We start from the raw sequence: 14,644 nt of genomic DNA, 5'->3' as shown, positions 1-14,644 counted from the left end.
GGGAGAAGCTCTTGCGGTCCTTCCTCCGCTTTCTCCCTCTATGGTTAGCCCTTGGAACACCTCCCCACGCCTCCGCCTCCTCCTCCTCTCTATGGCTGCCCTCACTCTCCTCTCAAGGCTCCTCAGCAATTCATAGACCATGCCAGGCTGCCCATCTCATCCAGGTCCTTCGGCGGTGCAGCTGCAGTATGGCCTACTGGGAGTGGTGGCAACCGGCAGAGGGGAGGCCCCAGGCAGAGACGCTCAGTTTGGCGGTCGCAAGGAGGATGGTGGCGGAAGGGCCCTAGGCTCCCGCCAGTCCCAGCGGGGAGGGGCTCCCGGGGCCGAGGCTGGTGAGAGGAGGCCAGAGGGGGGCAGGCCAGGCAGCCAAGCAACACAGTTGGAGCCTCCCTCCTCCCTGGCCGGCAGGGAGGGAGGGAAAGGAGCTGCGTCCTTTGAAACCCGGGAAATTTAAGGGACATCATCAGTCCAGGATAGCAGCGGGACACGGCGCTGGGATAAGGGAGTTTCCCGCCAAATAAGGGACATTTGACAGCTATACACCTCTGCCAAAGTTCAGTCAGTTTCCTATGAGAGGCAGGCAGACTTCAGGTACCATTGAGGACAGCAGGAAGGAGATCTGGTCACATGTCATATTGAGCCTTGTTGAAATGAACAAGAGCTGCAGAAGAGCGCTTCCACAACTCCTGGTCATTTCAACCCAATTTGCACAGGAGAATTTTCCAGTGAGTTTTTAAATTAACATTTGTATGCTGCCCCATAACCCAAAGTTTTCTGGGCAGCTCACATGAAAGATATATAAAAACAATTCATATAGAAATAAAAAACAAACCCTGAAATCAAAATCAAAATAAATATGCAAGGAAACTTAAATTCACCATAATCCCCAAGTTAAAACACAGGCCTTAAAACTGAGAGAACCAGACTATGTTAGTTATTTGAAAGGTAAAAGGGTAAAAGACCCCTGGACAGTTAAGTCCAGTCAAAGGCAACTATGGGGTGCGGTGCTCATGCTTTTCAGGCTGAGGGAGCTGGCGTTTGTCCACAGACAGCTTTCAGCGTCATGTGGCCAGCATGAATAAACCGCTACTGGCACACGGAGGACCGTGACAAATGTCAGAGCACATGGAAACACCATTTACTTTCCCACCATAGCGGTACCTATTTATCTACTTGAACTGGTATGATTTCGAACTGCTAGGTTAGCAGAAGCAGGCACAGACCATGCCACCTAATACCCTGTTAGCTACTGGATGCGTGTGGGCTTTCAGCGTCATGTGGCCAGCATGAATAAACCGCTACTGGCACACGGAGGACCGTGACAAATGTCAGAGCACATGGAAACACCATTTACTTTCCCACCATAGCGGTACCTATTTATCTACTTGAACTGGTATGATTTCGAACTGCTAGGTTAGCAGAAGCAGGCACAGACCATGCCACCTAATACCCTGTTAGCTACTGGATGGGTGTGGGCAGCAAGAGGGATGCCATCTGTATTTTACCATGGCAAAGTGTCATGAGCCAACTGTGGCAAGATAGAGAACCTAGTTGTTCTGTCACAAGATGGTCAAAATGATTACTTTGTCTGTGGAGTGGAAGAGTCATGCTGTGTCTAGCAGTGGAGATATTCTAGATCAGGAATGGGGAGCCTTTGGCCCCCCAGATGACATTAGTTTGCAACACCCCATCGGGTCCAGCCTACATTGCCCAGTGGTCAGGGATTGTGGACGTTGCATTCAAGCAACATCTGGAGGGCACCACATTGCCTGCCCCTGTTCTAGATGATGATCTTATAACAGAGGCGCCATACTACAACTTGTTTAGGGTTTATTGCATAATAGTATGTTTGTTTCACATAATGCTTGTTTCCATTCCAGTAGCAATAACATGGAGGAAATTGCACATCCATTGCATTTATACAGTCATGTGGCAAGCCTACGTGCCTACATGTATTTGAGGTGGAAATTGCCATTGGCAGCTGATTCCTGCATCATGGTAGCATAGTAATAAGTGGGGACTCATCACCTGTGGCAGCACACTCAAAGGAATCCATGGTCTCATACACAGAAGTCAGATCTTAGTAGGCTTGCCATATTTCAAAGAGCAAAAAAGAGGGCACATTTACCAGGACACATTTGTAGGTGGGCTGGGAGCGGAAGGGGGGGGGAGGAAGAAAAATAGTAGTACTAGTGTGTGTGTGTGTGTGTGTGTGTGTGTGTGTGTGTGCAGTAAAGGATAAAAGGTGTATTAAAATGTTTAATAATGTTGATAAAAAATCAAAATGAAAGTTAAAAATAAAAATGGGGGGATGATTACGAGATGTCAGTGAAAGTAAAGTAGAAATAGAAGGGGAGATATAGTTAAAAGAAGAAAGGGATTTTCTTCCCTCCCCCACAGAAAAGGAAGAAAAGAAAAATGACTAAACAAACCAAAAAAAGGGGGGGGATTTTTTAAAATTATATTTTATTTTTAAAAATAAGGATGAGGATGATTATTGCTATGTCTGGAGGTCAGAGCCATTCCTGAGGGCTAGGGTAGCGTCCTCAACAGGAGGCCCTTGTTGGCTTAGGCCTCCCCTGTGGGCAGTGCCATTTTCGGTCTCCTCTGCACTCACCCACCAAAAAATAAAAGCAAAGAAGCCTCCCTTCCCGCTGGGGGTCCCACACGCACCTTTCTTCCCCACTGGGTCCCATCTGAGCAGCAGCAGCAGTAGGACGACAGAGAGGGAGCTCTGGGTTGCTCACCAGACCCCACGTCTCTGGCACAGCAAGTGGCAGTCCAAATGCATCTTGAGCCGGGCAACTTCGCTGCACTGCGCTCTTGCCTTGCCCAGTGCCCACTGTGCTCTTGCTCTTGCCTCCCAGCTTGCGTGCCATCCTGCAGATTTGTCCAGCTTCTCACCACCCCCTCCTCTTCCTCACCTTCCCCCTATCACCAACCCGTGTGGTGTGATCCCATTGCTTCAATGGATGCAACCACTTGTGGGTCCACTTCAGCCGCCCCTTGCCCATCTCCTGCAGCCGAAAGTCCCCTAGCGGCACCTGACTCGCCACCTTTCCCCCTTGGAGCTGTGGCATCCTCCTTGCCTTCCACTATGGGGAGCAGCCAGGTGGGCAAAGGTTGGCGGGAGTCCCACCAAGAAAGGAGAGGAGGGAAACACTCTCTCTCTCTCTCTCTCTCTCTCTCTCTCTCTCTCTCTCTCTCTCACACACACACACACACACACACAGAGAGAGAGAGAGAGAGAGAGAGCGCAACGAAGATCTCCTGGATGGAGATTATAATGCTGAAAAAGAGGACGTGTCCAGAAAAACCCAGACATATGGCAACCGTAGTATAGGGAAATTACTTGTTGGCATCTTTGGTTAATCCAGCCCTGTCTTAGCCCCCTTCTCCATTCCCACTGATATAGGAATTAGGCCGATTTTGGCCTGTTTATTTTACACAAGGTGTTAGGTTGCAGTTCTTGATTGTGTCCGAGTATGAGAAGTCAAAGAGAAGGGGATTTGCCTACGTAGAGTGACTTATCCAGAATGTTATGTCACTTGCATTGGCCTATGTCGTGAAGGGACAAAGCATTGAGGCACTAAAGTGGTATGAGGGATCATTGGGTAATCTCTTCCCCCACCCTTCTCGAGTTTCTGCCTAATTCTTCAAGTGCTGTTTCTTTGGCACATCTGCCTTTAAGTCAAATAGTCACTTTCATTGTTGTTTTTCTTGATATTCACACTGTCTAAGAACACCTTTCCTGGGCACTGTGCTAATTGCTTGATCCTGTTTTCAATTCAGGAGAGGGAGGGCTGTTGTGGTTCCATGTACCTGCTGATGCGAACAACTTGAGGTCACAGTTACTCAGTGCTTCCTTCTCTTGTCCTCTGGCTACAGGCTGATGAGCTCAGCAACCATTTTGGGCAGATCAGCCTCAGCCGCCAGGGTTCCACAGAAGCACCAGATCCGTCCTCATCCATGTTCCAGCCGCCAATCATGTCTCAGCATCCTCAGCAGACGGGATTCATCATGGCTTCTCCTGGGCAGCCGATCACAGCCTCCACCTACTCTGCATCGGGACACAACGCCCCAGCCCAGCAGGTTCTGCAGCCCCAGAGCTATATGCAGCCCCCGCAGCAAGTAAGTGACAGTGTGTGCATGTGTGAAAGAGATTCTTAGTGAACATGAAATGATGATGAGGAGGAGTTGCTAAAAGGGGTGCAGAAAACCATTCCAAGTAGGCCTGAGCTGGGCAGAGCATTAAGGGTATCTAAGCATTGGGTCAAGTTAGCTAGCTTAGGCTTTGAGGGGTATATGTCATGGAATTCTACTCAATAATGATCCAGAGCAGAACTCCAGTGTAGAGTAAAAACTTAAACACGTTGCAGGATTCCCAAAAAATAGACCAGAGGCAATTATATTTCATCCAGCAGAGCTTTATTGCTACTGAAGGCAAATGAGCAAAACGGTCACAAATCCAATACATTCAAGATTGGCACTGTCCATGAGAAATCCAGTTGCAGCAGACTTAACTTAAACTTACAATAAGTTATAATACGACTAAACCTTAACACTGTATGCAGAATACCACACCAGAAAGAAGAGAGATAGAAAGAGAAAGTGAAACCAAGGCTCTTTCTGGCCTATTATTATAGTCAGCATGACCCTGACAGAAGAGATAACAGAACCAGTTTAAGTCAGCTGTACTCAGCTTCTCTGAAGTAATAACCCAAACATCATGAACCTTCTGCTTGTTTCTTTCACACAGAGAAGCTTCCAGAACCCTCTAGAATTAATTAGAAGAGGGAAATAGGATTAGAATAGGAAACATCAGATCAACACTTTCTGTTGTAAGAAATGCAAATGGACAGAATATTGGGCAGAGTTTTCAGCCTCATTTGCAAATATTGCCTGTGGTGCTCTTGCAGAACCTACTCGCTCCACTCCATCTCCACCTACAAAGCTGCACAGGTGTTACCCAACTATGAAAGCTGGAAGTTGGATGCTGCCTAACTATGAAATAATTGAATTTCCAGAGACTGCTTGTTCTGTTGGTCAAAGCCATGTTTTCTTTTCTCTATCTGTGTATTCAGTTGAGTTAGAAAAGCCCAGAAAGTGTGAGAGGGTTGGGGTTTTTTTTGTTGTTGTTGTTGCTGCTGCTGTTGTTGTTTTGAGGGGTGTAGCAAGAGGCTGTCATTCTGCAAATGCTTGTATGCTTTCTCTTTTGAGGGTTCTCCAAGGATCCTTGGTTCCTTGTGGCTACTCCTGTGTGTCTGTCTGAACTTCACGTGCTTGTGACCGTGTGTCTCCTGCTGATGTCCCCTTGAGGCTAACCTTTTGCTGCAACTGGTGTCCTCTTGAGCGGCTTGTCAGTCAGAAGCCCAGAGCTCTGCTACAGTTATGTCCTTTGTCTTATTTACTGACTGCTTTTTCCCCCTCCTGACAGATTCAGGTTTCTTACTACCCACCCGGGCAGTACCCAAACTCTAGCCAGCAATACCGACCTCTCTCTCACCCGGTGGCCTACAGCCCCCAGCGCAGCCAACAGCTGCCTCAGCAGTCGCAGCAACCTGGTAAGGGGGCGGCACGTGCAGCATCCAAGAAGGAACAAGTGGGGGCGGCAGCGGCGGGAGATCAGTGCTCTAGTGCTGTGAGGGAGATCCAAGCCAGCTTGCCCTTTCTTGGAGCCAAGGGGGAGTTAGCCTATTTATAGAGCTCAGGTCATTGCATATTAAAAATCTTTGCAAGCGTGAATGTAGCTGGCTGTAAGGCCTATGTCCCCTTGGGTTATAGGTAGTTGAGGCTATTACTGTCCTTCGATTTTACATACATTTGATTGTTTGGGTCTGATAATTGATCTAAAACATATGTGCACAGAAGGGCTGTAACCCTTGGTGAATTAATCAACTAACGCTTGAGTTGATTGTCAGGAAGCGTTCATTTAAAGATTTCTAAGATTTGAATCTCTGGTCTACAAGGAAGATGTGAATGACATACGTCTGTGATCTTCGAATGAAGGGTAGCATAATAATAATAATAATAATAATAATAATGTAGAAGTAAATGACCCCTGGATGGTTAAGTGACTGACTGTGACTATGAGGTTTGTCACAGACAGATTTCCAGGCCATGTGGCCAGCATGACTAAACTGCTACTGGCACACGGAGGACCATGACAAGTGCCAGAGCATATGGAAACATTGTTTACCTTACCGCCACAGCAGTACCTATTTATCTACTTGCACTGGTATACTTTCAAACTGATAGGTGGGCAGAAGCTGGGATAGAGCAATGGGAACTCACACCGTCGCGTGGATTTGAACTGCCGACCTTCTGATCGGCAAGCTCAAGAGGCTTGGTGGTTTGGACCACAGCACCACCTGCATGCATGTGCATACACAAGAGATGCATATGAAGGGTAATGAAGGGGTCCTCCTGGAGCACCAGTCATATATACTGTTGGCCACCTAAAGTGCCTAAATATGATGGCTGTTTAACCAAAGTGAGACCACTGAGATGCAAAGGAGGAGGCGATTGCCAAGTTTGAAGAAGTAGGAAAAATATTTAGGGGGGAAACCGAGGGGACAGCTCCCTTCCTTAAAAAACAAAAAACAGGCCAATGAGGACTGAGCATGCTTTAGTGACCACGTAATGCTGGAGGAGACAGGCAGATCCCACTGGTATAAAGTATTAACCTTCAGCCTCTTGCTCCGATGCAGGTTTACAGCCAATCATGTCCAGCCAGCAGCAGACGTACCAAGGTATGATAGGAATGCAACAGTCACAGGGCCAGAGCCTCCTCAGCAACCAGCGCAGCAACATGGGTGGCCAGATGCAAAGCATGATGGGTGTGCAGCAGTCTCAGAGCCAGAGCCTCCTTAGCAACCAGCGAGGAAATATGGGCAGTCAGATGCAAGGCCTGATGACCCAGTACACTTCACTGCCTTCATATCAAGTGAGTGGCAATAAAAGAAAGAAGAAATATGGTGAGGGTAAGGGAATTTGGAAGTGGAAATTTGGTAAGTCAGAAGTGAATTCATGCAATCTTTTGATCCCTGTGATAGTTTAGAAAGCTGTCCCATGCTCTTCAAAGGCATAGGTGCAAATCAAGGTATGTGACTTACGGAAGGACTGATCTTGGCAGCACCATCTCTAGTTTTTGCATTTCCCCCTCTTTTATTGTAGAGCCGTGGTTCTGCCTACAATAAGTCCCAGGTTCAATCCCCAGTATCTCCTGTAAGGGCTGCAAATGCCCACTCTCTTGAGCCCAGAGAGCTGCTGCCAGTCAATGTCAACATTGTTGAGCCAGGTGGATAGATGGTCGGACTCAGCATAAAGCAGCTTGCTATGTTTCTGGGTTCATCCGGCATCTCTGTGTTGTGCATCCGCTGCCATTGTAGGCCCATAATGTGAGATGGAATGAAGAAATGTGTAACTTAATGACATCAGGGGATAGGCATGTTTTGCTGCACATTAAATAGGGGGAGACTTGATGCAGGATTGCTGTTTTGGCAACAGCCTCTGTTAATCATAACAGGTCAACAGCAACCTAGAAACAGATCGGAACTGTTTTACAGATCCAAAAACGGCAGCTAGCAACCCGAGGTTGCTGCTGATGTTGAAAGTAAACTGTGACAACCTAATTGAGACAGTTGAACTCCCTAAGTCCATTTTCAAAGGCCTGCATAAATGAGTGTTTTGTATTCCATGACACCCTTTTTCCCCTGGAAGCCCCAGTGCCATGCCTATTCTGGGAAGCCTTTTCAAAGCCACAAGGTGATTAGTAGTAACAGTATGGTACGAGTTGCACCGAATGTGGGAAAACTTACAGGGCTCATTCCTGAAGCCTACATAGCACACATTGAAAGGTCTGTGCTTTTGACCCACATTACAAACCACCATATTACAAACACCTCAGCAATTGACCTTGCCTAATTTTATTGGGCAGGGGAGAGGGCTTGAGATGTATAAAGCCCTAAGGGCTCCTTGACGTCAGTTATGCAGTTTTCTGGGTTGTGGATGAAGTACCCAGCTGGGGTGTACCTAGAAAACAACCATACACTTTTCAACTTGGAATGCCTTTTTTTGAGTCCACTTGCTGTGAGGGAAGAATTGTGCAAATTTCATCAATGTCCCTAGGAACTCTGCCTTTTATCTGCAAAAGTGCTAAAGGCTTATCTAGAATCTACAGTAGAATGGGAATTCTAAAAATCCTTATTACATGACCAGAAATTCTAAATGCAGCGATGGTTCAATTCATTTGTTTGTTTGAACCGCATAAAAGATGCAAAAGAAGCTTTCTCTCAGAGGTCAGCCTCCAGGTGTTGCTGGGCTCCAGATTCCACTGTCCCTGATGGGAGTTGGAGTGAGACAACATCTGGACGGCCACAGGTTCACCACTCCTGCCTTATTTGATCATGTGTTCCATGCAGTGCAAAAGTGTTTTAGCACAACAGCCTATTTTAAAGTAAGTAGCTATCTAGTGAGTGTGTTTCAGCAGTTCAAATTACATCAACTTTTCACTGCCATTCCTGTATTAGGTGTACCTTGGCAAGATATAACAATTGCTGGGATTCATTTGTATCTTACTAGGCAACAAGGACGACAAGTCAGAGACATATGTTTAGTTTTCATTTTTCAGTTACTACCATATGCACCTTGTATTCCGGCTTTTGTCCTGGGCTAAGATAAGGTCTGGTCAAATAAAATAAATGAAGTGAAATAGAAGTGAAGTGAAAGCAAAGCCCTGGAGTTCACAAAGTGTTGGAAGCAAAGAGCAGGAGACCTAGGCACTTACTTTTCATCTAAAGACCAGATCTTGGAGGAGGTGTCCCATTGTTCCTCCACTGTTGTTTTCTGCATTCAGTGCCCCTTAAACCAGTGTTTCCCAACCTTGTGCCTCCAGCTGTTTTTGAACTACAACTCCCATCATCCCTGACTAGCAAGACCAGTGGCAAGGGATGATGGGAATTGTAGTCCAAAAACAGCTGGAGGCACAAGGTTGGGAAACACTGCCTTAAACTACTGTATGTTGTTGTCTTTCCCCCTGTTTAATAGGTTCTCTCCCTTTACTCTCCCTCTGCCCCCGCCAGCAGGTTCCAGTGGCTAATGAGTCTCAGGGCGTGGTCCAACAGCCCTTTCAGCAGCCTGTGCTGATGCCAGCAAACCAGTCTGTACAAGGAGGACTACAAGCAGGGGGGATGCCAGTTTATTACAGTGTTATCCCGCCAGCCCAGCAGAATGGCACCAGGTAAGAGCTTGAGCCAAAGCCCTGTATAGTGTCCCTTCTTTGGCAGGTGTGACTACCAGGAGCAGAGCCTTCATAGTTCTCTTTGGAACTCCCCTTTTCAATAGGTCTGCAGGGTTCCTTCCTTGATGGGTTTTCAGAACCAAAACTTATCTTGGTCATCCCAGGCTTTTGGTGGAAGGAAGGAGGAATTATTTGAGTTCCTTGGACAGCATGCAACTAACCTGTTCTGCTAGTGGAAGCCAGAGCAAGGACTCCTGCCAGTGCAGTGGGACTTCCCCATCTCTTTTTCCCATGCCCCCCAGCACTCCCCCCCCCAAATCTATTATGGAGGGCTAGGAGAATCCCCAGAGCAGTGCACATGGGGAGAAAAGGTGACACCATTTTGTTGGGAAAGCAGAAATGCTTGCGCTGATGGGATATTTCCTTAGGGTTTGCTTTTTATTTTACGCTGCCTTGAGGGTTCATTGGCAAAGTTGGTAGGCATAGAAATGTAAGAAAATAGGTAAAAGGGAACCAGAATAGGTCTGTGGGTGTGTGTATCACCTTTCTGTTAAGATTATAATAATCACAGTAGTTTAAAAATGTAGTACAAAGCAACAATAAAAGCACAATAAAAATGTGCAGCAACAAAAGCAGTCAGCGAAGTTGGGCATCCAGTGTGAAGTAACCTCTTCCAAGAGATCGACAGGGTTGCTGTCCAGATCCATAACTGGCTTCCCCATCGCCATCTCATATCCATGACAACCCCAATGAATTGCTAATAGGGGTCACAGTTTGGCTTTCCCAGTTTCTGCTCTAGGAAACAGAAATGAGAAATAGGAGTTACTGGCATTTTTGTCCCTGCTGAAAGAACAATATGTGATGTTCTCTCAAGCTGACAATCATTCTTAAGGAAAGATCTGCCTACTTGCACGAAGTTAGATGATGATTGAAGGGAGTTGTAAGAGCCAATACCCTTTTCATGTATGGTCTACAGGCCTCTCTGGCTGCCCTTTCTAATTTTATATAAGTATACCTCTCTCTCAGAGAGGACAAAAATCAATCTACTATTGATGACCAGGAATTCCATAAAGGCAAGCGATGGAACCAGTGAAGCAGGGAAAGAGCACTCTGCTTTGATCAACCTGATTTGGCTTCCATGCCAACCAGAGGTGGAATGAAGCCACTTCCTGCATGGAGAGTGTGGAAGCCAGTTGGCCTGGCAGATTGGGGACAGAGTGCTCTGCTTCTCCAGGCTAGCAAAGCCGAGTCCTCTGTCCCTCTTTTGGAAGCCCAGCTGGTTTCTATGCAACTCTGCTCCATCTCCCCTGCTGCGGCGGTTAGAGATGTGGTCTTGGCAAATGGTGGAGGTTATTGACACTGGTGCAGGCAGTGCTTTCCTGCACAAAAGCAAGCCCAAGAGACTTAGCTGTTCAGACCACAGCCCCACCTGCATCCCTTTGGGTTGGAATAGTCCCAGGGATGGGCTACATGATCCTCAGGGTCTCTTCCAACTCTGATTCTTTTCAAGATGGAGAAACAACTAGCTAGAGAAGGGGAGTGGGGGTGGGGAAGCTTCCTTGTGTATGAGCGAGAATAAGAGGATGAGAATGCGTGTGGCATCCCTACCCCCTGAAGTACTGAATAAGCATTCCCCTTAATTGAAAGATGATCGGAGCAGGAATCACAGCAATTAGCATTAAACTGATGAATGATGCGGGAAATTACTCAGTGCAGTTGGGCTTCGTTGTCTCTCAAGGGAAGCACAGCTGTTGTCTCCGTCCTGTTGCTTCTGCTACTTCATCAGATCTTGCTATTTCCTTCCCAGCCCTTCGGTTGGTTTCCTGCAGCCTCCTGGGGCAGAGCAGTATCAGATGCCGCAATCTCCTTCGCCCTGCAGCCCACCACAGATGCAGCAGCAGTATTCAGGTAAGGCGGTTTACTCTATTACTTAGCCTAGCAGAATGTGACCCCCCCCCCAAAAAAATCCCCCCCCACACACACTATGTGCAAAGTTGCAGAAAACACTGAAACCAGAATGCTGTGAGTTTACCAACCATCACCAGATCTCAGTGATCTGGTTTAAGATTGTTAAAAGACTGGACTCGAGCATCATGAGATCAAGAGAACACTTGATTTCAAACTCCCAACTTCCAGTGTTTGGTACAGTATTGATCTAGTGGTCACTGTGAAAAACGCCCATCATTTTTCAAAGCCGGTCTGTCATGTATCTCCTGCCAGTCCTATTCAGGCTCCCCCTGCCTCTGTCAAACATCCTTCACAGACCATGGGGCTCAAATTTAGATATGGTGTCGCCTGCTCGGCACCCACTGGAAAATATAAGGAAGATGTACATAAATATATCTTGGACCTCATTTCTTTAGTTGAAAATGTGGTAAAAGTTCAGACCTTTCCTAAATTTTTCAGCTGGTAAAATATTTTCGTTTCCCCCTGATATTGTGGGAAGCAGGGGAAGGAGCGAGGCAGATCAAATGGAGATGTTCAACAGGGCAGTCCAAGAAAAGAGTGAAATGCCTGTGAAAAAAATTGGGGCTGCCTAATTAACACCCCAAACTCCTATTCGTTTATTTAGAGCTTTTCTGTAGTAAGTGCATTCATGTGAAATGACATGAAGCCTTCATCCTCCACCATCTTCATCCTCCTCCACCACCACCACCACTTATGACTTAGCAGTGTACAGTATTCATATACATTTGTTCATAGCTATGATAAGAATAATGGCTACCACAAATAGCATCTTCTCCTTGGGTGCCCAGCTGTCTATTCCAAACCTGGAAATGAAGAAGTCCTTAATTTTTTTTTAGTTATATTCCGAGCTAGCTCTGCTGTTGGGCAGAGTGAGCCATCTCAGGTGACAGGTGGCTAGGAAGCAGGAAGTGGCAGCAAAGTGTTGGAAGAAAGAGAGTTTTGTGTGCCATGTGGCCAGCCCTCCACCTGCTAAGCTAGACTGCTGCCCATGGGAGCAATGGGAATGCCACTTCATCACCAGAGTAAAATTTGACATGGGAATTCCCTTGAGCCCTGCCTCCAGGCACTTGTAGGATTATAAAGTTTTAATCTTGGTCTGGAAACTGATCAGTCAGCCTAGTGGAGCCTGGGGAAAGGGGCTGAATTGGAAAAACTGGAGTTGGGAGGGTCACCAATGCCCACATGCCTTGCTTCTCAATGAATTATTTCCCACTTGGAGCAACCACAGTGACCTTAGAATCTGTTGAGTTGGCCCAGGTATAATGGACATCTTGTTTTATGGCTCTGTTTCTCCATCCTGTATCCTGAGATCAGTCATTTGCCTCTTCTGTAAAGGAAGACGAGTTGTGCTTATGGCTGCTGCAGGCTCTTCTTAACTATTGCTAATAACATCACTGGAGCAGAAGCTTGCACATTTTCCACTGAGCTGTGTTCTAGCTTTCCAACACCAGAGCTAATTTTCCCTGATAGCCGTGTTTGCACGTCATGGTAAGCCCAACTATGGCTTACTGGGTCTGTGTTGACTCCTGGAGAGGGGCTCTCAGCCACTTTTTTGCTCCTCCCCTGTCTTTTCCCCCCCATCACTGAACTAAGCCAGGGTTTGATTTAGTTCGCTGTTGTTGTTGTTGTTGTTGTTAAGAGAGAGCTTGTTGTTAAGTTCTCTCCTCTCTTAACTATGAGCTGTAGCCAAGGTTTGTTCTTATAATTCAGAGAAGTTTTCTTCCTCCTTCAGTTGTGAATTGGAAGATTCTGTATCAAAGTTTAAGCACGCTATGCTGCACTTGCTCAATTTCACCCCTCTCTTCTCTCTTCTACTTAGATTGTAAGCTCATTAGGGCAGGCAACCTGCCTTTGCTTATCTAATTCTGTAAAGAGCCACTTACGCTGATGGCACTGTAACTGCAGTAGCAGTAACTATGAGGCTCACAGAGCTCCTATTGGTGTGGGAGGGTAGAAAGGGAAGGAAAGCAGGATTGACATTTCACATAGTGTTCTTATGCATATGATGATGGTTTCCCCACTCCTGGCTTCCTCTGTAGGGGTGTCTCCCGCAGGACCTGGTGTTGTGGTTATGCAGCTCAATGTGCCCAATGCCCCTCAGCCTCCCCAGAACCCTTCAATGGTGCAATGGAACCACTGCAAGTACTACAGTTTGGACCAGCGAGGGCAGAAGCCTGGAGACATCTACAACCCAGACACCAGCGCTCAGGTAGAGGATAGGGATGGATCTGATGGAAGAGGGGGAAATGGTTAGGTTGAATGCAGTTGATGGCACCCACCCCACCTTGCTTTCGATTTTTTTCTTTCCTCCAGGCCAACAGCACCCAGCTGAACAGTCCCATCACATCCCCCACACAGTCACCTACACCTTCACCTGTCACTAGCCTCAACAGCGTTTGCACCGGACTCAGCCCCCTCCCAGTCCTTACACAGTTCCCCCGGCCTGTGGGCCCAGCACAAGGTAAGGACAACTCTGGGGAGTCTTTGTTATAGCTAAAGAACTTAAATATTTTTAGTTACAATAGAGAAAAACTCCATGATTAAGCTGCAGCAACCTTTGCATCAATAAATATATGCAGTGTGTGCTTGAAGCCTAGCTTTCGAGACTCACAAAGGAAGGAACTTCTTGTTTGATGTCATAATGGCCAGCAAGATGCTTTGTGGGTAGTTACAGTTCCTTTGCATTTCTAATTTCTGCCTGCTTCACTGCAGGGCATAAACACCAACCTTCACAGGAGACACCTAAGGAGCTATAAAATGAGCAGTTCCTTATTAAAGTCCATGCTGCAAAATAACCACCACAACCTTTCAGTCTCTGGAGACTCGAGTTGGATGCAATTCAAATGCTTCCATGTCAAATCTTTGTCCAGAGGGAAGCCTTCCACCTCTATTACCAAGCCAAGAACACTGGCAATTTACAGGTTTTGGAATGTCTTTGTCATGATGTTAAGCTGGAAATGATTCAACCCTGTATGTGTGGGAAAGTGAGGATCCTCCAACAGCAAAGAAAACAAATGACTGCTCAAGATGCTTCTTCTTGAACATTAGGTGCAACTGCCCTCTTCAACCTCTTGTTGGCCCTGTTTCTTCCCAGGTGATGGCCGCTATTCCTTGCTGGGCCAGCCACTGCAATACAATCTCTCCATCTGCCCCCCACCTCTGTTGCACAACCAGTCCAGCTATACAGCACACCAGGTGAGAATGGACATGGGTTGAGTCACTGGTGGATAATAGTAAAGTTGGGAATGTAGAAGAAATGCAGGAGTACTTATGGGGTCTTTCTGCTATTTGTCGTCCTGTATGTGTGTTGCTGCATTAGGACAGCTGCTTTCAGAGCCCCTTACGCCATATACACAGCCCCCATTCCTGTTGTAAAAATCTCCACCTCCTTCCCTATTTAGTATTGCAGATGGAATAACCAACCAGGTTCTCATC

General features: G+C 46.8%; 1 protein-coding gene across 9 annotated transcripts in view; it reads left to right on the top strand.

The window, feature by feature from the left end:
• Positions 1-14,644, top strand: part of R3HDM2 (R3H domain containing 2) — a gene marked incomplete at its 5' end in the record, with an annotated part of 66,211 nt that overhangs the window by 46,739 nt on the left and 4,828 nt on the right. For 5 of the 9 annotated variants that reach the window (XM_081900730.1, XM_081900728.1, XM_081900729.1 and 2 more), the window contains 8 exons: positions 3,889-4,131; positions 5,438-5,564; positions 6,711-6,946; positions 9,087-9,241; positions 11,049-11,149; positions 13,249-13,418; positions 13,523-13,670; positions 14,304-14,404. In XM_081900730.1, the coding sequence (XP_081756856.1) occupies positions 3,889-4,131; positions 5,438-5,564; positions 6,711-6,946; positions 9,087-9,241; positions 11,049-11,149; positions 13,249-13,418; positions 13,523-13,670; positions 14,304-14,404 (1,281 nt within the window). Of the gene's footprint in view, positions 1-3,888; positions 4,132-5,437; positions 5,565-6,710; positions 6,947-9,083; positions 9,242-11,048; positions 11,150-13,248; positions 13,419-13,522; positions 13,671-14,303; positions 14,405-14,644 lie in introns of all 9 variants that reach the window. The other 4 variants (XM_081900722.1, XM_081900723.1, XM_081900724.1 and 1 more) reach the window with 1 other exon arrangement.

Source organism: Podarcis melisellensis (genome assembly GCF_964234715.1).
Source record: "Podarcis melisellensis genome assembly, chromosome: 2".
Taxonomy (NCBI): Eukaryota; Metazoa; Chordata; class Lepidosauria; order Squamata; family Lacertidae; genus Podarcis; species Podarcis melisellensis.
The sequence above is the reverse complement of the archived record's forward strand: the minus strand, read 5'-3'. Positions and strand labels throughout refer to the sequence as shown.